The 23,422-nt window shown below is 42.6% G+C and overlaps 1 protein-coding gene, 1 long non-coding RNA gene and 1 other non-coding gene across 4 annotated transcripts; 2 read left to right on the forward strand and 1 right to left on the reverse strand.

Moving 5' to 3' along the window:
• Positions 1-36: 36 nt before the first annotated feature.
• Positions 37-16,109, reverse strand: POLDIP3 (DNA polymerase delta interacting protein 3). Of its 2 annotated transcripts, none has more exons than XM_049821611.1 (9): positions 15,970-16,109; positions 12,457-12,844; positions 9,999-10,076; positions 8,064-8,159; positions 6,006-6,188; positions 4,997-5,074; positions 4,271-4,400; positions 3,358-3,424; positions 37-2,985 (listed from the first exon to the last, which is right to left on the reverse strand). In XM_049821611.1, exons 1-9 carry the CDS (start codon positions 16,074-16,076, stop codon positions 2,811-2,813), a joined length of 1,302 nt encoding a protein of 433 aa, XP_049677568.1. In that variant the 5' UTR covers positions 16,077-16,109; the 3' UTR covers positions 37-2,810. The 2 variants fall into 2 exon arrangements, with proteins under 2 accessions (XP_049677568.1, XP_049677569.1); XM_049821612.1 differs by having other exon boundaries at positions 9,999-10,073; positions 15,970-16,083.
• A 4-nt stretch (positions 16,110-16,113) lies between these two features.
• LOC126047674 (uncharacterized) lies at positions 16,114-18,905 on the forward strand. The gene is made up of 3 exons (XR_007508667.1): positions 16,114-16,217; positions 17,429-18,310; positions 18,545-18,905. It is a non-coding gene; the product is annotated as an uncharacterized LOC126047674 (long non-coding RNA).
• LOC126048129 (U12 minor spliceosomal RNA) lies at positions 16,393-16,541 on the forward strand. The gene has a single exon (XR_007508797.1). It is a non-coding gene; the product is annotated as a U12 minor spliceosomal RNA (small nuclear RNA).
• Positions 18,906-23,422: the final 4,517 nt, after the last annotated feature.

Raw genomic sequence — 23,422 nt, forward strand, 5'->3', positions numbered from 1 at the left:
TTCATATGCAAGTTTATAATCTCCAACAGCCCAGCAAAAAACTGAACAAAAATATAACCATGCTGCATGAGGGCAAATGTGCACAGATGCGAGGTGGCAGGTGAGGTGAGCTCAGTGGAATGCAAATAAGATTAGCATGACAATTGCAGGACAGCCAAGAGAAATCGGAGAGCTGCACGGTGAACTACTTGAAAAGGACTTGGAATAACTGGTTAGTCTTCTTTCAGTGCCCAAGGAAAGAAGGCACACTATGAAGTATGAGAAGACTAAGATAACTTTAGAGAGCTGACTGAGAACAGGAAGAGCAAGACAGATCATTGAGTGGTGTTTAGACGATCATTGACTTCACAGATTTAAAAAAAAATAATAATATACTGCCATAGATCATGGAGCTAGGAACAGAGCAGTTCTTCCAAGAAAGTATGTTAACGTAATCATAATTTCTCACAGATAACCTAAACACAATGCACAATTTAACAGTGAGTTAAAGTGCATCTTGCTATTTGGCTTTTGGAGTGGACATGAATATATTAAAAAAAAGCTTGAATCTCCCCATTCTTTCAAAAGAGACCAGATATGCACTCACAATACATGTGTCTTCATATGTCCACAGCCTTCTATCTAGCTGATAAGTACCCTACTTCACCTAGAACAGGTACCCTGATTTCACAGCTGTGGTTTTGTTTTGGGTTTTTTTTTTTTTTTTTTAAAGTACTTTTCAAATTACTAGGCTGTCAATAACTGCCTGACAACAGAATTGAAACTAGGTGGGGACACACACTGCTCCCACTTAGTAGCAAGAATCAGCTTCTAATTTTGATGATTAAAAGGCTTAAAAGCATCAATTCTCTCCTCATCCATATACTCAGTTTTGAAGTTTCTATATTCTTCTAAAAACCATGCTTGATTCGATGTTTGGAACAACTGCACCTATCTTTAGTTGCTTCACAGTATCTACAAAGGCTTAGAATCCACTCTGTATAACAAACGTTTATTCAGAAACAGATAATACATTATCTTCTCCAACCCTTAATATTTCCTCCCCCTCCCCCCCCATTTTTTTTTTTTTAATAAAACACAGGTGTTTGATGGGCAATCTAAAAAAAGGACAACAATAGCTGTCTTGGGTCTCTTCCCCTACAAACATCTGCTGTTCATGTGAAGCACTCTACCAATAACGGTGATGTTGGCTTCCAAACCAAAGACAGTACTCCAGAAAACAAGTCCTGCCAAGTCCTCAGTTATTTTCATGGCTAAAAAGGATACAGTGAGATAGAGGAATGGTCTGCACGAGCTAGATAGAGCAAAGAGTTAATACAGAACAAGAAAACAAAAGAAACACAGGGTTGACCAAGAAATGAAATCTGGACCTACAATGGTTATAGAGTTCATTCAAGTTCAGCAGAGCTGAACAGTATGGATTAGGTTAGTCTCCCAGTTAGAAAGATCAAGTTCAAACCCCAGCCAGAGTCTGGAAGTGGCTCTTAGCTTTCTCTCTTGCAATTCAATCTGAACAAATACAAACGAATGGAGCTACTGGGACTTCAAATACTCATGGCAATAACGCTTTACGAACATAAGAGTATTAAAAGTGCCACCTAGTGGCTTGTGGCTTGTTGCAGATGCTCACTGGCCCAAGGCACATCCTTGCTGCTCTGCATGGGACTTAACACTCCTCTGCATTCCTTACCGAGTGCTAACTACTCTCCTCTCCAAAACCTCTCCCTGAAGCCACAAAACACAACAATCATCATCCAAATCTACACATGCAAGCAGCATGGCCGCACAGCAGCCAAACATTGCCCAAATGACCTCTCTCAAAAGAAGTGAGTTCTCAGGCACAAGAGAAGACTGCTTGCTAGGTACTGGTATCTGAAAAAGGCCCCAGCTCCTCCCTTTTTATAGACTGGGTAAGTTAGAAGGTAAAAAAAAAAAATTAACGTCCCTGCATCAGCAGGAGGATGCAATACAGTCTGATGGGAGTGAAACACTTGGATTTCCTCTACCTCTGAGCACAAGACTGGTTCTTATTTTTCAATCCAGAAAGAAGAGAGCAACTGAGCCTGACCCTACGTGGCTAATATATTCATTGCACAAGTGCCAGAGCCTTTCCCCCCGACCCCTACCTCTTTGCATTACCAGAGTTGAAGCATCCCTCCCACAGCACAATCGGTGGTGCACTTGTGCCTATGTCCTTTTTGCCTGATGCCTTCCATTGGCTGGTATACACAGTGGAAGCTCAGTTTTTCACACTTCTCTGTCACAGCTGCTGAGCAGAAAAATGTCCAACAGCCAGACTGAAGTAGTATGCCACCAAATGCATAGAAGTCAAAGATGCAAGATGGTGCTTCCTGCATGGAGCCACACCTGACTTTGTACCCAGCAGTGCAATTTCAGAAACAATGTGGTATTCTCACCTGTTAATAATCAAGGGTATGCACCTTTTAGTTAAAGGTCAGTCAGAAGAAAAGAGAAGGAGATCACCACTCCTTCCCTTAAAGTCTATGTGCACTTTTAATGGCCACTAGGGGCTTTGGAGTAAAGGAGGGAGTTACATGGTATATGCCTGGTAATACATTAGTGGCAGAAGGGGGAGGTTAATTCTTTTGGAAAAAAATCATGGAAGAAAACTCCGACTATGAAAACAGAAAGTACACACACAAGAGGAAACACTATTGTACAGTAAAGTAGCGATCATAGAAAACAAAAAATTTCAAGGCAGGCAAATGCAAATAACATCTGCACTCCTGCACTTTTCTCATTCCCCAACTTAAATTTGAGTTTTACAGTCCACTGCTTGCTCCCCCTACTCAGAGTTTAATTTTGAATTCTGTGGGCTGCACAGAGGCAGAGACCCCTGAGGATTTGAAGAGTGCCTTCAAGATAGTGTCAGGGTCCACTTCAGCTGGGGGATTTGAGGCGGCACTTGCACTTGACCGGCGTGGTTCCCCTTCCTTCTTCACTGAAGGGGTGTCACTCAATCGGCTGGAGGATTAAAAAAAAAAAAACAAAAAAAAGGTAGTATTTAACCTCTCATTATGAAATAAAATTTAACACTATGTCTGCATTTACTGTTATCGGTGTTGCCCCCTTACCAATATTAGAGGTAAAGGTTTTAAATATGCTTTCCTCACAAGAAAACTTCCTCATCTCAGACTCATTTTGAACCTCAGGCCTGGGAACACAATAGAGTCAAGCTATATTGCACTCAGCTCAACACAGAGCGCCACAGAGAGGAAAAGAAGGAAAATATTCATGGGACAACAATTTGCCAACAGTTTCCCTTCCCTCAGGTTCTCCTCAAAAACAGAACCTGCCAACATATTTGGTTCTTCCCCCCACCCAAAGGACACTTACAGCAATATAGGCTGGTCTGAGGTGATGACATTCCCATTCATATGAAGATTGCATTTCATTGGTTGACCTAAACAAAAGCACAATAAGAGTCCTTCTACCAGAATTGTGGCAAGGTAAGACCCCAGAAATATCACAGAACAGTGCAAGCAATAGAGTTCCACATGCTAGGGAAACATGAGAAAGAACAGCTGATACATCTTTTGTTGCAAAATCACAGCAACAGAAGAGCCACTGAAACAGTACAATATGAAGAACTAATTAAGAAGTTACATATAGGTACAAAACCCTTAGCAGAGATACAAGAGAAGCACCCATTCTCAGCTGTCTGTTCCTCATCTGACATTCGTAACGTCATGCATCTAGAGAAAGAAAAATCATCTATTTCTAGCTAAAAATTAACAGCTAATTTCAGTCTATAACAATGTTGCAGGTGGATCCAGATTAAAAATTAGCTGATACTAATAGTTTTACAAATCCAATTCAAAATGTTTCTGATTATGCCTTTGAGACTTTTGCAAATACTAGTTTTACTTGTACTTTGCAAACAGCTATTCCATCAGCAGGTAAAGCCTTCCTAAGGACTTTCTAGCTCTTGGCACTGGATTAGAAACAAAAGAAATTTAATCTCAAAGTTAAACCAGTAGACTCACCAGACCCTGCCTCTAGCTTTGAGCATTCTCTTTCTAAGAAAATGTTGGGTTGTCCGCCCCCCCCCAAGTTTCACTTAAACTGTGCATATATTCAGCTAGTTACATAGGAGCGTATTACGTTGTCTAGCTCTTGAACTGATTTTCTGGCATTTCCTCTCTTTTGGTAGCTTATGAGCATCTGAGATGCTTTTAAACCCTCTGCTGAGGTGGAAAAGTCATCACTGATTTATCTATCCTAAATGCAACTCTCACCTCAAACTTACCATCTAAGCACCTGTTGTTGTATTTCTTATATGCTGTGATAGCATCTTCTTTCTTCACAAACACTACCTCGGCCACTCCAGGGTGCACCAGCCGGGCTCGCTTCAGAGCACCACACACACAGAATAGCTCCTGAGGGCAGAGAGTTTTTCATAACCATGGTCACATTAAAAGGTACCACTTCAAGCAAAGACACCGAGTGAGAAAGGTTTAGTTTCCTAATTGCACCATCCATCCTGCTTAGTAAACACATGGCAGACTCTTGACACTTGTCTTGCTGTGTTTGCTATGGTATGAGTACTTGGCATTAGTAATACAGGTTGCACAAGCAGCAAAGTTCAAGGCCAGTACTCTATACATTTGTCACACATGAAGCCCAGGCTCATTCTCAGCCTGCTGAGAATGGAAGCACCTAGATAATTTGGATAGGGGCATAAGTTCAAGGAGAACACCAAGCATTACTTGGCATGAACTCTTCTAAGTGATGTCAGGTATCTCAGTATACCCTAGAAATGGGATTTTGTCCCATCTTCTTAAGCATATGCTTTTTTTAAAAAAGCAAACAAAACCCAAAACAATCAGGAACCCTCAAAGTTTTTGATAGGAAAGCAAACCCATGTCATACCCCTCTTCATTGCATTCACCATCGATCAACTGATTTATCAAAAGAGATAGGATAAGGGAAGGAAGTGTCACTCATCCACAGTTTGGCAGTAAGCAACACTCACAACAATGTCTTCCTCTGTGACTCGAGGATGCAGATTGTTTACAGTCATCTTTGTGCCTTCCAAAGGACTGAACACCAGCTGCCAACACAAACAAATGCATCACAAAAAAGGTCAGAAATGCAGCAGGCAAGATGGCACAGCAGAGAAAGCATTAAGAAAAAAGTCACTAAAGGGGTGTCTGGGAAAGTCTGTACACACACAAAGGAGAGAGAGCTACAGCTAATAATGGGAAGTATCAATGCTTACAAAAGCCCAGCTCATCTGATGGTGAAAAGGAGCCCCTTTTCCATGCTAATTTCTCTGAAGTAACTTTTCTCTTTCATTCCCAAGTATAACACTAACTTAATCCACATACATACACAGTACTCTCTAGTCATGTCCACATTTTTAAGCACCTGTCTCTGCTGCGCTCTACACCAGCCAGCAAACCACAAAATATGGCTCCAGCCCCTCAAGAGCATGCTGAACTCAACATGCCTGGGAACACCTGGTGGGTTACCTGTACCCAACATCAGGCAGTTTGGCAAAGCAATTCCAGCAGGTTGTCTACAAATTGCCTGAGAGGTCGTGTATGTACAGCAAGAAGCTCTATTTGGAAGAATCCTGTTATTCTCCTTGCTAACAGGAACAAACAAAAGATAACATATCTAGTAGTGTTAAAACACTATTCCTAGGGACATGGAAGCCACCAAGGAGTGTCCAAACAACAACTGCCACCTCCCTGTAACATGTGGACCTTGTGCTCACATGCTAGAGAGAAAAGTTGAGAGAAGCAAGATGCACTAGCTGAGAATTCCCAGTCTCTCAATAAACTCTGAAGAAAAGGATGTTTAGACAGATTTCAAATTCTTGGGACATGAGTTGCAGTTATCAGAATAAGCTTGATGGAGTCCCAGAAATAATGGTGGAGGGCAGGCAGAAAGGAGCTGCTCACATGACCAACGAATAGCAAGTTTCAGATGTTTCAGAGACTTTTTATAAAAAGCATCTGCCACTTCCCTAAGCTCACCTCAACAGATGCCGGTTCTTTTGGAGGCTCCTCCTTTGTCACTAAGGTCCGGGACATGTTTGTCAAGGCCTTTGTCCGCATAGGAGAGGGAGGTGCAGGTGGAGCTGTGTATGTATCGTTCTGGACCACTTTAGTCAGGGGAACAGTCTTGGACAGAGAGAATTTATTGCCACTCAGCCCAGTCTACAGGAAGAAAGAAAAAAGTATCTTCAAGAGCTGCAGGCTACAAAAATCATCCCTCTTTTCAAGCACCAACAACAGAAGAGTATTACTAGCATGCACTAAGAACTGCATGTCCTTCCCAGTGTCAAAACCACTACAGTGCTGGAGACTTCCAGCTTTGAGACAAAAATCAACTAAGGTTTCTGGGCATAAACATAAAAAGATACTTTTATCCCAAAAGAGCACTTCCCTCACTAACAAGGACTTTTTAGTTTCATATTCTTCTTAAATGAACTTCACCAGTGTGATTTGAATTTAAAAAGCTCCTTTTATCCAAAGATTTTCAAGTACTTTACAAAGTGTTCACAAAGATTGCTCATTAACAATAAGATTGAGCTGCCCTAGTATAAACAGCAGTACTTCTTCAGAAACACAAAGCTAGGGGACAGAAAGACATGCAGTGTAACCTTTCTAGTTGGAACTACCCAAGTTTAAAAGTCAGACTGAAAATTGTGCTCGGTAGCTGCCATGAACAAGAGATAACACGTTTACTACTAAAAAAACCAAACAACAACAACAAACACATAAGGGTGTTTTTAAGGATCACAAATGGCCAGGAGCTCCATTCTGAATACCCACATAAGAAAAAAAACCCATGGGATAATCATTGTATTAGACTGCCTATGTGATGGTAAAACGACATGCATTTGCTTTTTTCAGAACCACAGAATAATTTAGAGCTAACCTATGTCCAGTCCCCATGTCTGAAACAGGGTTAACTTCAAAGATGTGTGAGGTTGGCTCAGGGCCTTATTCAGTTAAACTCTGAATATCTGAGAATGGTGATTTCACAGCCTCTCTGGGTCCCTGTGCCAGATGCTGATCAATACCCTGAGAATTGCACAACTTCCACCCCCTGCCCCTTCCATCCAACTAGAATTTCTTTTGCTGCAACACATTTGTTGGTACATCTTCTCCTGGTTTACTCCTGAAATGGACCTGTTCTTGCCTTTTCTATGACCACGTATTAGGCAGTAAGAGTGGACAGATCTCACTACAGCCTTCTCTTCTCAGTCTTAAAAGACACTGACTGCTCTCTCATCCTCTCCTCACATATCATGCGCTGCACCCCTCTGACCACTCTGTTGTACTGGTTGCAGTCTGTCAGTGTCTTTCTTGTATCACAGAGCCCCAAAATAGGCACAGAATTCCAGGTGCATTCTCAAAATGCCAAACAGATGGGAATACTTATATTCTTTGATTTGCTGGCTATGATCTTACTAACATACAATCTACAATTGGCCTTCGTTGCTGGAAGGATGCACTGCTAACTCAGTATATCGCTCAGCAGGACCCCCAGGCTCTTTCCTACAAAGCTGCTTTTTAGCCAGCTTAAGTTGCAGAGGGTTATCCCATCCCAAGAGCAGGACCTTGCATTTGTCTGTGTTGAAACTCCATCTTCTCCAGAGCATGAGTACTGCCCAACAAGCTGTGAATTAAGATTTTGCACGGCAAGAGATTTCCTGCTTTGATGTCCAGTCTCTAGAAAGAGCAGAAAGCTTCCCTTCCTTGCTTGCTCAAACAATAACAGGATAGGTTCAAAGAAGCTTCCCAACAAGAAGAAAGTCCAAGAGCTAACATGCAGCAACCTGCCAGCAAGGGAGAAAGCACAAATTCTGGCTGCAAAAGGCCTATAAAACCACAGTTAGCCTAAAAGAACTGTGTCCCAAAAATAATACTAGAAGCATTGGCACAAAGGGAAGGGTGGGAAGCAAACATTTCAGGAGAAAGCATTGTTTACATACTTCAAAAGAACATAAGCCCTGTAAAGCCACAGCCCGTGTGTCTACCCAACATGAGCATAGCACGGTGGGGACTGTTCAGATAATCCCTTACCGCATTGTGCAAGAAACTGTTTGTGGTGGTGATTTTCATCTGTTTGCTAGTAAGGGGAGAGACACTTTCATCGTCATCTTCCATGTCATACAGACCCTGAAGAGAAGCAAGGTAATAGTTTACAACCAGGTAGATTTAATCTAGACATCATTTCCAAAATAAGTAGTTTTCTCCTGTCTTCAGCCTTCTTCAGGTAATGAAAATGACTACATTGGACTTTACGCCTGTCCTTGCAGCTTGGGGACACAGAGCTGAAGGTATGCAAGTCCATTTCAAAACATCAGCATAAAAACTATCAAACTTCTTTTCTAGAAATGCCATGGTAAAGCTGTTTCCCTGGGTGTACTGAAACCACACAGATTTCTCTAATCCCTAGACCTCATCAGGACTGATGAAACCACATTAATGGAATAAAGTCTCAGTGTCTGACTTTTTAGCACCCTGCTACCTTTAAAGTTGAAGATTTTTTTTATGATTTTTTTTTTTTTAAATTAAGCTTGCCAAATACATCTGAACCAAACGTTCCTTTTGAATAGCCTGCTCTCTTCGGCACAGCACATATCCGTCTGGCACTAGAAAACACTGCACTAGGAGGTTTACTGAATGAATAATTAATTTGCCAGTTCAACTTAACACTCATAGCCCTGCCTTAAAATACTGAGGTGGACTTCTACAAAAGTTTTTTTTCATAGACTCTAAATAATGCTAAGAAAAAGTCTATACACATCTGGCACTGCCCAGAACATAAATCACAACTCAAAACAGCTTCCCATTAATTCAGTAGAAAGGTAAAGAAAAATGAGGGATTAGCGACGAGAGCTTGCAAAATAAGTGAGTTTTCACAGTCAGCAAGATTCTGGTTTGCAAACAGGACAGTTGTTCCAGTCACAGAAATGAAGGAAATGCTATGAAGGAAAAAAACAAAAGGGATATTAGAACAGAGGAGAATTGTGCAGAAAAGGAAAAAAATGGGAAAACCACTAGCCATCAGGACAATGGACTTGAGACAAATGAAATGGAAGCAAGGCTTACAGTGATGAGGTCAGAATAATGAAGACACTTCCTTAAGTGACAGCATCTGGGATAGGTGAGGGCAGCAGGTCAATGTAGAGGTAACATACACAAATTGCTAAAGTTACCACAATTGAGGCCAAAAAAACCCCAGGACATATTGTGAACGTCAGTTTTCCAATACTTCATGTAATGCTTTATGTATACACACACACACACACACAAAAAAAAATAAGTAATAAAAACATGTAGTTCCTCTCTGAAAGCACCCAGGGTGGTAAGGTGGCTGAATGGCTGGGGGCTGTGACAAAGGCCTTTAAAATTGGTCCCAGAAGAAACAGCATGAATTCTAGGGTTTTCCTCAAAGCCTGCTTGATAAGAGACACGGCAACATTGAAAGCACATCAGAATACCATTTAACATCATTCACTATCAGGTTTCCAGCAGGGACCCACAGCTGGGATTTCACAGGAAGGTTGTACCCTCTCCCACCTCACTGTAGAACATTTGACCATGTACAATCATATCCATTCTCTGAAGAGGCTGGCAGGATAGTGAATCAAAACAACCACCAACTTGATCTGATGTGGTGTCACTGAGAAATTTACAGAAAGACATCAGACCTAAAGGTCACAGTTTCTAGGAGAAAAAAAACATTAGCACATACAGATAAAAACTGGGCATACCTACTTTGCATTCATATAACACAGAAAGAATTGAGATCAGTTAGACTAAATGAAAACTTCAATTACCATCTTAATTATCTAAATATCTTAACCACGCAAGAATATGGAGCTAAGCTGTTAGAGAACTTCCAAACACTTTTCTTTCCTACTTAAAGTTTTCTTTGCACCTACCAATGTTTATGGACACCTTCCTTCCCCCCCAAAGGTAACAAACAAAGAGCACAGAGCAGGCACACACCTGTTTGTGTGTATGGTTGTTCACGACATTGATCCTCATTCCTGCTGGATGAGACTGTCCAGGAACTGCAGCCTTCTGCTACAGTTAGAGAGAAAGAACCAAACCATTAAATGCTACAGTGCACCAGACCCCCATTTCAGAAAATCAGAGCTGTTAGTTGATACCCTGAGACCACTTAAATGAAACTCGCTCTCCTGCTCTTGAAATATGTTACCACAATATGCTATTTGACAATGTCTATGTTTCCTGTAATATGTTAAGTATGAGATGGCTTCACTTAATCAAAGAAATTAAAACCTAAGGCCACGCAGAGAAACCGATTCAGATTACTTCAGTTTTAGTCCAAGATCAGTAGGAACAGGACTTAACTCCAGCACTGACTAGATCTACATTTCTGCCAATATGAAACCATGAATGGGGTAAATCAGTAAGCAAGCTTCTCTTCTTTCATGCTACAGGGAACCAAAGATACCTATTTCCATCAAACTCAACAAGTTGGGACACAACACAATTTAGTTCAGTTCCATTTCAAAGGAGAAGTATATACTGTTCCTTCACACTAGAGCTGGAATAAGCTGTAGTGGAATAAAATGATGCACATGGTAGCAGCTCGTTATCCCCTGAAACCAGGAAATCATAACAGAAGTGGTCAGGGAATACAGCTGTACTAATCAACAACAGAAATCAAGCAGCAACTCCCTCAAAAATGCCCTTTGGGTTTTTGAAAAAGCTGGAAGCTGTCCACTACAGAACGGATGGGTCTTCTTACAAAAATACTTCATACAGGCAGTAAAATCTTCAGATTTGCATTTTCTCTAGACTGTAACTTACACTATAGCACCATCATGTTTCAATTTGCTAATCAATTTGGAAACAAGGGTATCTGTCCTACAGAAACACCAGCAGAGCTATGGAAATTCTTTGGATTTCAAAGACTTTTTTCCTTCCTTTATGAGAAAAAAGACCACAGTACAGGACATTAAGGCTGTGTGCTGCATCTCAGATCAAGATACTTTAGCTTGATTCTGCTCTCACATTTGGGAAGAGAGGAGGGCAATTTGGAATTCTGCTGTAAATCTTTTAAAAAATAATTAGATAATTGCTCACGGGCATGGTTTTGCCTACAGTCTTAATCACCATTATATTTGCAATATTTTTTCTTGCACTATGTTGTCTAACAAACAGAAAGGACTATAGGTCAAACCAAGTCATAAAAAAAAAAGGTCAGAGTAAATTGCTACTGCACCAAGTCTCTGGAAACTACTTTAACTTCTAGAAACTTTGTAGAAAATGTTCAATGCCTAATGGCTGATAGTGGTGATTTGGCTTAGAAGGACAGCATGAGTACTAATTATCCTGCTAATTAAAGACTACTGAACAGACTGCTCTGTTGCTCTGCGATTAGCCTTTCTTACTGCCACCAAGAGTCCTTTCTCTTTCTTAGGTCAGCCTGGCAATAAACCTGCAGAGTAATTTCCTAGGCTAATTTACAAAAGAAACATGTTTGATAGTCTTGAGCAAAACCCACAGGTGAATAGAAAGCAGACTCATCTAGGCTTTCAAACTGATGAGAATAAGAGATTTTCTGGGTTATGTGTAAGCACACTGTTTATCTTTGGGAGGAGGAAAATGAAATAGGTAGGCTAGGAACTTCAGTTACATGTTTGTAGAGACGAGCAACAAAGCCACTCCTCGAACAACAATCCTGACAATCTGGAAACTTCTGACTCTATCCACTGGACCTAACACACATGGTTCAATAGTAGTTGTTCCTCTGAGAAATTTGCTAAGAATCAAGTTACTGTGCACACAGCAAAGTGAAATTAGGAAATCGTCATAGGAAATCAGCATGTTAGGGTGACCAACTAATTACATTGCAATTGAAATAAATCTTGAGCCTCAGCAAGAATGCATCATGTAATCGCACAACTCCCTGGAAGCCAGGGCTTTCCTGAAAACCAGACAAGTAGAAACGGAGAAACTGTAGATGGGCTCATTGAATTTTAGATATTCTTAGATACTAACATAGCCATATATTCTAAACTGTTACCCCACCACTAGGATAAACCAGTTATCTAGACAGGACAATCCACAACATCAGACTTGCAAAGAGGGGTGGTGTAAGAATGAAAAAAATGCATATGTTTTCTTTGTATTTAGATGTGAAAGAGACTACTTAACCATTTGAGACAACTATAATGTTGACAGACAGGAGTGCTGCTTTAGTCTTTATTGGGCCCAAAATTCAAGCGAAAATTTAAATGAAAGCTGTGATTCTACAAAAAGTCCCAAGCAGCTGCAAGGACACCCAAAAGGCTCCATCTCCTGCCCTACAGGCTGGACTGAACTGAATCACAATCGCTTCTATTGTAAACATGTGAACATAGTCATGTATTATCATTTCTACTGGACTGCTGTAGAACAACTGAGGGACTCAGAGGTGGTTTGCTTGACCTACTTGGATAGTTTTGGTGATTTTCATGGCTGGATTTACTGTCGCCATAGCTGGGCTAACAGCAGCTGGAGCGCTCCTTTTTAAGCTGATCTTCTCTCTGGCATCCACCACTTTGGTCACCTTTTCGGCAGCAACACTTTGCTGCTTACGGGAATTCAACATCTCTCGAGCATCCTGCACCTTCCCTTTGATTTTGAACCGAGCGTCCTTTTGAACCAGTTTTTCACGGGCATCTTTAACCCCCAGTTTGTGTCGGGCATCAGTGAGTCCTATCTTCTGACGGGCATCAAATGTCCGCTGGAAGCTGACAGTTGGTGATGATCTATTTAGAAGATTTTGCTGGATCCCAATGCGAGATCTTACACCGCCAAACACTGGCCTTGTGTTAAGCCTGGGGGGGTAGGGAGGGGGAGGAAAAAAAGTTTCAGGCATTATAAGATGTGATACAGTATCAACAAAAGTATTGGTGTTGCTGTAAACAAAAGCTCATTATTACTGCACAGAAATCCATTCAGGTTAGATGTCCAAATACAACAGTAGAGCTCCTAAGCTGTTTTATGCTGGATTTTACTTTCTACATAAAGAGCTAAGGAACCAATTTCTAAAATCCATCCTTAAGCTCACATTTACAAACTTAAGTAAAGTGTCTGACTTCAGCTGTGCTAAGTACATACTACATTTAAACAAAATTCATCAACAACTTAGGTACATTGGGGAAACCTTTGAAGACAAAGAGGAACAGAAACAGACTTTCTAGGTTTAGGACAGAGCATCTTCTGTAATAAAATAATATGTCTTGATACAAAGGAAACATGGAACTACACGTGATTTCAAGAATTCTGGGCAGCAAGTTCAGATTTGTGGGAGTGTAGAGGCTTGGATTTTAGGATGTGCAAGCACCAGTACCAATCTCAGTTCAAAGCCACCAGTTTCAAAGTTGATTAACTACCAGCAAGAATACTTATCAGTCAGATTACTTTTTAACATCACTGCCTCTTCTTTAATCTACTAACAGAACTGCTGTGCTCCATGGCCTTTACTTTTTAAGCACATCATCACTACAATACTGGGCACAGAAAGATCACAGCCGACAGAAAGGACAACATTTATACTTGTACACAAGTATTACTAAGAAGCAGCCCATTATGTAGTGAAAGCTGAAACTAGCTTTTTGTTACAGGTCCGATTCACTTTTTCAAAATCTCCCCTAAAAGGAAACAGCTTGTCTAATTTTTTAATACCGTTCCTCCTCTAAGTATTTTTTAAGGTTTTCTTTTTTCTATTGGGTTTCTTTTTTTTTTTTTTTTTTTTTTTAAAGATGACAAAGTGGTAAGAGAAATTTTAAAGTCAAAGTACTGAAAAAATACTCTTGCTGTTCGCTTTTTAAAATTCAAAATAAGCTACAGATGGCTACAGTGTTCATCTGCTTTCTGAAATGTATTGTCCAGTATAAAGTCTAAATGTAGATATCTAGAATTTTGTTACCTAGCTAAGGATCCTATGGCTGCTCTCTCATACAACTGAAGCACACTAGCTAGAAGAAACAGGAGTATTATTAAGACCATTTATTAAAACATATCCAGAATAATACAAAAGACTAACAGTACTCATAAAGCAACAGCCACATAACAAGACTTCCCTTGCAATTTAAAAAAGCATTAATTTAGCTACTTTGAAAGCTTTCAGTTAGAGTGCTGCAAAGGGCTTAATGAGTGGTTCTTTTTAATAAGCATAAAAGAGGTCAAAGTAAAACCAGAAATACATGTATCAGCATTTAAGCCAGAATTAAAGCTGTTAATGACACAAACTAATGAAATCGGTTAGGAAACTTTGTACTGAAGTTTACACCGTCTCTGAAGACTTGTGTTTATCCTATAAGCAACTCTTTTCTGCAGACTGTTTAGGCATTTTGTGCCATCTAAAATAAAAGGGGATCTCAAACATCTAATCCACTTTCCAGAACTCCAAGTTCTGGCTTGAATACTTTGTGGATTAGTACATTTTACAGGTGAAGATTTTTCTGTTATTTCATCTAGACTACTGAACAGCATGGATATAATGATTTAAGTTTATTCAGTTTATCCAACTTTCACAGAGTCAAGTTAGCTACCTCAAAAATTTTATAAAGTGAGCTAAACATGACAGAGAAATGCAAGGCACATAAATTCTTACAGTGCTGCAGAGTGATTACTGTTCAGCAAATGAAAGCAGGAAGAATTCCTGGAAGAAAAGAAAGTTAAGAAAGGATTTGAAAAAGGAGAAAGGAGGTGCTTGCCATATTAAGCAGCACAAGACTGTTCCAAATATGCAGGATAATATGAATGAAAGCACAAAGCCAAGGCCTTGTCTAGACTAGGATTTAAATATACGTTTCAGTGTTTTGCTAGCATACATTATCAGATAATTTTTGAAATACTACTCTAGACATACAAGTGCAGACATTCAGAATTAAAACCTACAATCCCCCAACGACCATTAAATAAAAAACAACAACAACAAAACAACAACAACAAAAAGGAGCCCACTTAGCTAACACAGATGGGGAGAAATTCACGGACAAGATCTTCAGAAGCATCAAGAGACTACGGCAAAAGGGAAGATGAAAAGGTACCAAAGGAGAAGCCACATAAGAACTGCCAACAGCTGCACTAGAGTAAATAGCCCAGCTTACACTGCAGACATCTGCCCTACAAAGAAAGTAACCAGTCTTGTAGCTAATATGTAACACACTCCACATCCCTACGAGGGTTTCAAACAATCTGCCCGGGTATCCTTAACGATGCTACAAAGGGCCAGGCAGCAATTTTGATGAAGCCACTGCAGCCTGAAGCCTCGCCTGTGCGGATCCCGATCAGCTTTGCTACAGTTACGGCTCCCCGTGGCACAAATACACCTCCCACGGCTATCCCACAATACACCGTGCCGCTCATCAACCCACCGCTTCTGGGAGCTGCGGGGGGACGGGGCACCCCCAGGCCACTGCCTGACGAAGAGCTGCAGCCCAGCAGCAGCTCCTGCTGCAGACAGAGGGCAGCCCGGAGGCGCCCAGGCCCTGCTGATCCCGGCTTGGGGAGCACCACTGGGTTAATCGGCGGGGAGAAGCAGGAGGTATCGGGGAAGGCGCAGGTCAGAGGCACTAGCGAAGCGATGGGCTGTGCCAGGAATCTCGGGAGAAACGAGAAGGGCCCGAGAAGAGAAGTGGATAGGCGGTGGGTCGGCCTGCCCTGCCGGGGTCAGAGCCCATGGGGCAAAGCCAGGCACAGGGGGGTGAGGCGGGGGCACAGACCCCCACCCCAGCCCTAGCCCTGAGCGACGGCCACCACCGCCAATCTGCATCAAAGGCGCGGCCCCGCAGAGCAACGCCTAAGCCAATGGGAAGGCGAGAGCGGGGAATAGGGCCGGGCCGCGCTGAGGCAGGCTGCGGCCCACAGCCTCCGGAGCGGAGCGACCAGGAGGGAGACCAGAGGAACCACCGGAGGCCGCTGGGCCCGGCGCGCTGCTCTCCCGACCGCTTACCTCCCTTTCACCGTCACGCCGCGTTTCCGTATGAGCTCGTCCAGAGAGAGGTCCGCCATCTTGTCGCGGGGCCCAACGATAAGACGCAGCGAGCGAGACCCGGACATGACATCATAGTGCTTCCGCTCCTCGCCCCGCCTCCAGAAGTAAGGCAGTCCGTTCCCCCGGTCCCGCCCGAGTGCGCGCGCGGGGAGGGCGTCCCACAACCCCCAGCGGCTCCCGCGCACCTCATTTACATACGGTCCCTGGTATGTCCCGTACCGATTCGGCCCGTGGAAGCCGTTACGCGGCAAGAAGGGGAGGGAGACGGGGCAGAGCGGTCAGGGCAACGGAAAACTAGTGTGAGCGGCGTGGGGAGCCGCTCGCCCTGACCGCAGCAGCTAACGCTGAGGATTCTCCTCGCGGGGCGAGGACAATTGGGCTATGCCTTAAACTTATGAGTAAGGAAAATAACGACCCGGGGTGACGCCCGGGTCCTCACTACACATGTGAGAGGAATTTTTGCGCGGGTACAGGTCGTCCCCAGGTGGCCCGCTTACTTCGCGGGATGCCCGGGTGCTATGATCTGCCCGACTCCTCGTCTGGCGGGTGCTAAGGATAGAGCAGGGCCCGGCGGGCGTCAACCCTGGGTTTCGGGGAGGGGTGGTCTCAGGGGCTGTGGGGCGGAGCCCCGCCTGGTGTCTTTATGTTGTGTATGACCAAATAGCTTTCAGGAAAAAAATCTGAACTAGTGTCTACCCCGCATCTGCTCTGTGAAGTTTATGCGTCACGCGGTCTGAGCTGGCCTAAAGGTCTTCACGAGGCTTAGAAATACATCATCAAAACCCTCCTAGCATTTCATGTGTCTGCAGGAAGTGATTCCTTTTTCATGCTTTTGCGGGAGGAATTATGCCATTTAAAATCAGACTAAGAAAAAAAAAAAGATTCAATGAAAGAGAAAAGCCTTCTTGTGCAGGCTTGAGCCGAGGTGAGCTTTCCAGTGCTTTTCCAGTGTCGCCTCCTGCTCTGCCCTGCCCTTACTCACCGGTTGCGGCATCTGTACCTGCAGGACAGCGGCTTTAGGTTTCACCACAGGCCCCTCAAAAATGCCCTTTGCAGCACAGCATGCACCCAGGACCTTCTAGTGCAGGGTTTCTTCCTGTCGTTGGAAGACACATTGCCAAAACACAGAGTTTTGCTTCTGCCCACAGCTTTGTTTCTCCCCCAGCAGCTGTCAGGAGTGTTATAGACGTTTGTGACAAATTGGAGGAGCCAATTTGTAGTGAATAAAAAAGGTCGAATTTATTAGCAAGCGATAAAAGAGCAAAACAGCGCTGGGCGGCCGGGGAGGCAGTGCTCCGCCAAAAGCTCGCAACTTTCTGTTATAGTTACATTCCTTTTATACAGTTTATGCACCCCTCCCTTGTCAATCTTCACCTTGTCTTGTTTCTCTCTTTTTTTTTTTTCTTTGTTTGTGTAGGTTCATTATTGGGCGGATTCGGTGCATCTTCTCAAGGGGAAGTGTCTTTTTGATGTAGAATGTCTTTTGTTGTGGAGATATGTAGTCGTGGTAGAGTTAATCCCCTTATCTAGTAAATTATAGCTGTTGTCTTTCTCTTCCTTATCTAGTAAGTTATATTTGTTATTTTTCCTCGTGATTTTTATGCAACATTTAAGCAAGCCCTGCTTTTCTTGTTTGGTTTTTTTTTTACACAAAGCATTCGTTTAATTACAATGTGTGTCTTCCCCCTTCCCGATTAGTATGTAAGTAAATTATCATATTGTTGTTTTAACATCATTAGCCGAATTGATTCTATTCTGCTTTGAACAAGGGCTACAACTTTTATCTAAAATACATGGACCAAAGGTCAAGATTAGCAGTAAGACTTTTAGGGGTAATTGTGGAGAATGTCTCTACCCCCATGTGCGATTTCATGAACAAAGTTAACCCGTTCATTACAAGGAGGATCACTTGTGCGGTTCCCCTCCACACCCTCACCATTTGCTTCCTGCCGTCTCCCTGTCACAAGGGCGAGAGCTGCAGTGACCTTGAGGCATCACGGTGTACACAGCAGTGTCCACTGCATCGCTGTAGAGCTGCCAGCCCACCCGTGCTCCATGTGAGATCCGCAGGGAGGGTCCTGGGAGGAAGCTCTTGGACTTCAGCAGAGCAGGAGCTGCCAGTGAGGGCTGGGAACAAATGCAGAGGAGAGAGGCACAGCTGAGGTGGCTGCTCACAGCCATGTGAGGTCAGGATCCCACAGCACAGATTTTCTCTCGGGAATGTTTCAAGCCTTCATGAGCCTACAGTCATACCAGTAGTGATGCCAGGTCACTGTGTCACAGTACAAGGAAAAATCAGGTTTGCACTTACAAGTTAAAATTGTAACCATAGGAAATTGTGTTAGGTGCAATGAATCATGTTAGGTATTACCACAGAAACCTCATATATTTTCTATTGAATTTTGTATTTGGAAACTAACATTATGATTGAAACAATAGAGGTAATTGTAAAGTGTACTCAAGTGATTAACTAGTAATTACTCGTAAGTTTTGTAGTTCTTTGCTCTCCTGACTAGATGTTTCTGTATGTTAGATGAGAACAATATTGGAACTGACCACCTGTGATTGAAACTGTGTTAAGCTTCAAAGAGCAAGGACAAGAAGCTAAGGAAACCATCATGGACACCAGTTACGCTGCTTGGAAACACCCTTTACCTTTCCTACCTTGATTTGAGTATCGAGGATTCCAATCAGTAGAGCTAAGTGAAATTGACCAATGATTGTTTTTAAATAAGAATATTGATAAGGTTATATAATCAAAGGACCAATCATTATAAAGGTTAAATTTAAGAGCGAGCATAGTGTGCATTTTTATGTAAAGAAACTTATGTAATGATGATTTGGCAGGAAAAGTGTATAAAAACTGATGGATTTTAATAATAGTTCGGACACGCCTTTGGAGGAGCGATCCCCCGTGTCCCCAGCACTGTAATAAATGAAGTGCCTGCTTCTTAACGTCACATTGGTGTTAAGGAGTTTTATTCTGGATTTCGGTAACAACTGCCTAGTTGTCCCCTGGTACTTGATCTGGATCAAGGGTGGCACATGACTGCATTGCTATCAAATTAGGGTACACAATAAGTTTATGCCCTTTTTGTGCTGCCTTTCTGCAGCTGTCAAGATACTTGATCAAACTGAGATGGTGGGGTGGATGATGTGTGACAACCGTAAAGCCTGCTGTTGCAAAACTAACAGGCAACATTTCTTTGAGCAAATTTGTATGAATATAAGAGCAGCCCAAGTGGTTCCAGACTAGAGGGCCATCTACCCAGTATCCTGTTTCCAGCCTGCAAGGACCCCCAGTGTAGGTCTCTTCCAGACGCCCATTGATCTCAGTGATATTTGTGCAGCACCTCCACTCTCTGCTGTGTGGCAACGACCTCCTCCTGTTCGTTTTGCTTCCATCAGCATAGTTCTTGCAACTGAAGGTGCAGAGTGCAAGTGTAACTCCCTCCCACCCTCTCTTCCACCTGTGATCCCCTAAATCATCTTCTCTTCAGGTGAAGAGTCAATGCCTCCTCCCCCATTCCTTCAGTGAAGCTCCCTTCCCTCTGCAGGCACCCCCCTTCCCATGCTGAAGTCTCAGTGCTAGGCTGGTTAGGGGGCATGAGTCGTGCTGTTGTGGGAAGGAAGGGTTTAAACCTCAGGATCTTCCATTCCTTGTGTTCATGATTGTTTTACTCTTCCTGTGGGAGACAATAAGCTGCAGCTCAAGTTTCACGGATCTTTCCCCATTCTTCCTTGCAGCTGTGAATGAGAAGTCAAATATTTGCTCAGGGATGAACCCAGGCTTCTGCTTCCCTTCTTGTGGCTGGGAGAGGGGGGAAGGTGCAAGCAGTAGCAAAGAGACCTCCCTGAGTGCAGGGGTCCCCACAAAGGGCTCCTTGTCCAAATGTGCTGGGAAAATTTCAGGCCTGCCCTCGCTTTTTCAGACGCAGATTCCTTGAGTGTGTCTCCCTCGTCGGCTGAGACCCAGGGCATGGAAGTCAGAACAGAGGAGACCATTTCCCCATCTCACACCAATTTCCTTTTTAAAATATTAATTAGGAAATTATGTGAAGGATGTCATATTAACCTTGGGGTAGTATGTGGCACAGCATTCGACTTAAAATGTTACCTGCGTTGAGTTGTACAGAGGCACATGAAGCAACTAAAAGCAGAATAACATGGCCAGAGAAAATATCAAGTAAGTTGCCATGGAGCAAGATCACATCATTACTCAGTCCAGATAAAGTCCATCTCTCACAATGACTGACCGCAGTGTCAGATGTGTTTCCTTGCTTTTCAAAGGACAGAAACCCACATGCCTGGTGTGTCAGAAGGCAAATAACTTTTCTAGCCGACTTCAATTAGGAAAGCACCTAACCATCTAAGCTGTTTGAAACCTTAATTCTTCTCTATTAATTATAACAAAACTATTAAAAATTTAGTATGTAGGCAGTACACTCCCCCTTGATTGCATTAATACATTCACCATAATCATTGCCTTGACACAGAAACTTTTTCTATGAAAATGATTAAACAATTTTGTAATTAAACTCAAGGGGGAATTAGCTGCAGTAGGGGTATTTTTTCTGTGTCAGGTTTTGTACACAGAAGTACAATCCTAGTAATTACAATAATAATCTCCTGACTTCTTATACATTTCTTTTTTGTTCACACTGAAGACATAGAGACATTAACATTTTTGAAGCTTATACCAGGAACATTGGTTAATGTGAGTTCTGTTTGAGTTCCTGTTCTTGTTTACGTCTATAAACTGGATTTTTGTTACTCTGCTAATTATTTATTAAGATGCATGTTTCCTAGCAGGAACAAATTTCATTTTAAAAAATAAGAACAGAAAAAGGACCAAATTTGGGATTTAGCTTGGACTAAAACAAACATTTGCAGAAATAATGGGATATTCTTACTAAGGTAAAAGTTTAAACTATTAGCAAATACACAGGACTGGCCATCTTGTCCTCTTCTTTCTTCGCCAGAGCACTTCAGTTATTTGTGTTGGATGTAACCCAGAACAAAACAGGACCTGTTGTGGTGGTGTTGCTTTTTGCCTGGGTTAAACATGGGTGTTGCAGTGGGAAAGGCCAATTCTCGGAGCCTCAGTGTTGGCTGCTGGGGTGTTCACTTGTCCTGCCCGACCAGAGGAGGCACAGGTTCACTTCCTCCTGTTGTGGTTTAACCCCAGCCAGCAACTAAGCACCACGCAGCTGCTCACTCACTCCCCCCCATCCAGTGGGATGGGGGAGAAAATCGGGAAAAAAGAAGTAAAACTCCTGGGTTGAGATAAGAACGGTTTAATAGAACAGAAAAGAAGAAACTAATAATGACAATGATAACACTAATAAAATTCCAACAGTAGTAATAAAAGGTTTGGAATGTACAAATGATGGGCAGGGCAATTGCTCACCACCTGCCGACCGACACCCCGCCAGTCCCTGAGCGGCGATCCCCTGCCCCCCGACTTCCCAGTTCCTAAACTAGATGGGACGTCCCATGGTATGGAATACACCGTTGGCCAGTTTGGGTCAGGTGCCCTGGCTGTGTCCTGTGCCAACTTCTTGTGCCGTGGCTGGGCATGAGAAGCTGAAAAATCCTTGACTATAGTCTAAACACTACTGAGCAACAACTGAAAACATCAGTGTTATCAACATTCTTTGCATACTGAACTCAAAACATAGCACTATACCAGCTACTAGGAAGCCAGTTAACTCTATCCCAGCTGAAACCAGGACACCTCCTAAGCCTCCCATGCGTCCGACAGCCAGTTGAGATAATGCATTTATCCTGGCATCAAACATTGGCACTGCCACTGTGAGCGTCTAGTATCCTAGAATTCCAAGCTTTCTTACTGATTAAGCTTATATTTTTCAAAATTATGTGGTGAGTTACTTGACATATCTATTCAAATTTCAGATTTTCCTTTTAGGCCAGATTTTGAATCCTTTGTGGGTGGGCTGCAGGAATGTTAGGAAACAGGTTCCCAAGCAAGCTTGGCAAATTGAAGAACTGTCTGAGAAGGTAAGGTGCTTCTCAGCACAGATGTAAAAGGCTGTATCCTGAATCTTGGTTGTACTGGTTTGTCCAAGAAGAGGAACTTCTGTGTGGAGATACCTCCCATACCACAGATACCTACCACCCATTTCATTTTTCAGAAGCTGGGAAAAGACCATATGTGTTCTTGATAATCTGTTGGTTATTGCTTCTGTGTCATTTAAACCATAGTGGTTGATGGGGGTGGGTGAATATTTATTCTACAATCTAGTCGTAGATGGGACCTTTTTCTCCTTACGGTAGTTCCCTAGCTGTAGTTGCATGGGGCTTTCACTTAACGGTGTTTGTGCCCTCTTAGTTGTTTCCAGCTACCAGCACCCACTGGCAATGCCTGCAGCAGCTGCTCCCCAAGTAGGAAGCATCTCACCAGTCTGCCATGAATTCCCTGGATAGAGACATGCTCAGGTACACTAACCACGCGTGCTGCCTGCCTCTAGATAAGCACAATGGGTTCTTTTGCCAACCAGAGGTCTCTTTCTTCTTTTGGTTGATATTTGCCCACTCAAAGTCTATTTTTTATTAATATTAGACTCCGTGACTGACATGGGCTTATACTCCAGGCTTGAAAGCACAGCCTTGATTCACAACTGAAATGAAAGCAAACAATAGGAATTAAGCAATAAGTTGTTTAGGATGTTAGCAATGTTTAGAAAAATTGGTCCCTGCCCCACACAGCTGTCCTCAAGTATATGGTCAAGAATGTAATCCAAACCAGTCTGAAAAGAAGAGCTTTAGTCCTCCTCAGTTCCTAAACCACTGTTGCCTCTGCCAGTGTGTGTCAGGGGCATCCTAAATCAAGGAATCACTCAGGAATGAAGGCTTGTGGCATAGTGGTTTCCATGCATGTGGAATTTGAATTGTGCCAGTGTTTTGCATATGTATTTAGCATATTTTCTGCACTGTTCAATTCTAGCTAGATGAATAGTGCTTGGTAAATATGTGGGTTGTCAAATGCCAGTTAAATTTGTCAAATAATTCATGTCACACATACTTGCTCTGAAGCACAGCTAACCCTAACAGAAAACAGCAGATGTGCATCAATGTTATGCTGTTGATGTTTTTGCTCTTTTAGTCTTTTAAAAGAGTAGATAATGAGAGCTGATGAACTATGCATTTTTCACGCAGTTTATTGTTTTGATCCTTTGGTTTGTGATGCATTTGGGTGCAGGACGCAAAGGGGAGAAGAAAAGAAATGTCAATCCATTCGCTTCTCTTGCTTATGGGTGAACTGTCTCCCAGTCTGTTATCCTGTGTTGGAATTTGGTTTCAGTATCCCAAGACAAGCCCTTTTAGAAAACTAAAGTGCTTGAAACATCTCGGCTTCAGCGATGAAAGATCTCAGCATTGCTCCTTAGGT

This window comes from Accipiter gentilis, chromosome 18 (genome assembly GCF_929443795.1).
Source record: "Accipiter gentilis chromosome 18, bAccGen1.1, whole genome shotgun sequence".
NCBI classification, from domain to species: domain Eukaryota; kingdom Metazoa; phylum Chordata; class Aves; order Accipitriformes; family Accipitridae; genus Astur; species Astur gentilis.

Bases quoted from the DNA above. Each gene is read 5' to 3' on its own strand.
- POLDIP3 (XM_049821611.1), bottom strand. From the start codon at position 16,076: ATGTCCGGGTCTCGCTCGCTGCGTCTTATCGTTGGGCCCCGCGACAAG. The intron at 10,077-12,456 runs GTAGGTCAAGCA...CTCTAACTGTAG, and splicing joins AAATCACCAAAACTATCCAA to CAGAAGGCTGCAGTTCCTGG. The intron at 8,160-9,998 runs GTGTGTGCCTGC...GCTTCTCTTCAG, and splicing joins ACAACCATACACACAAACAG to GGTCTGTATGACATGGAAGA.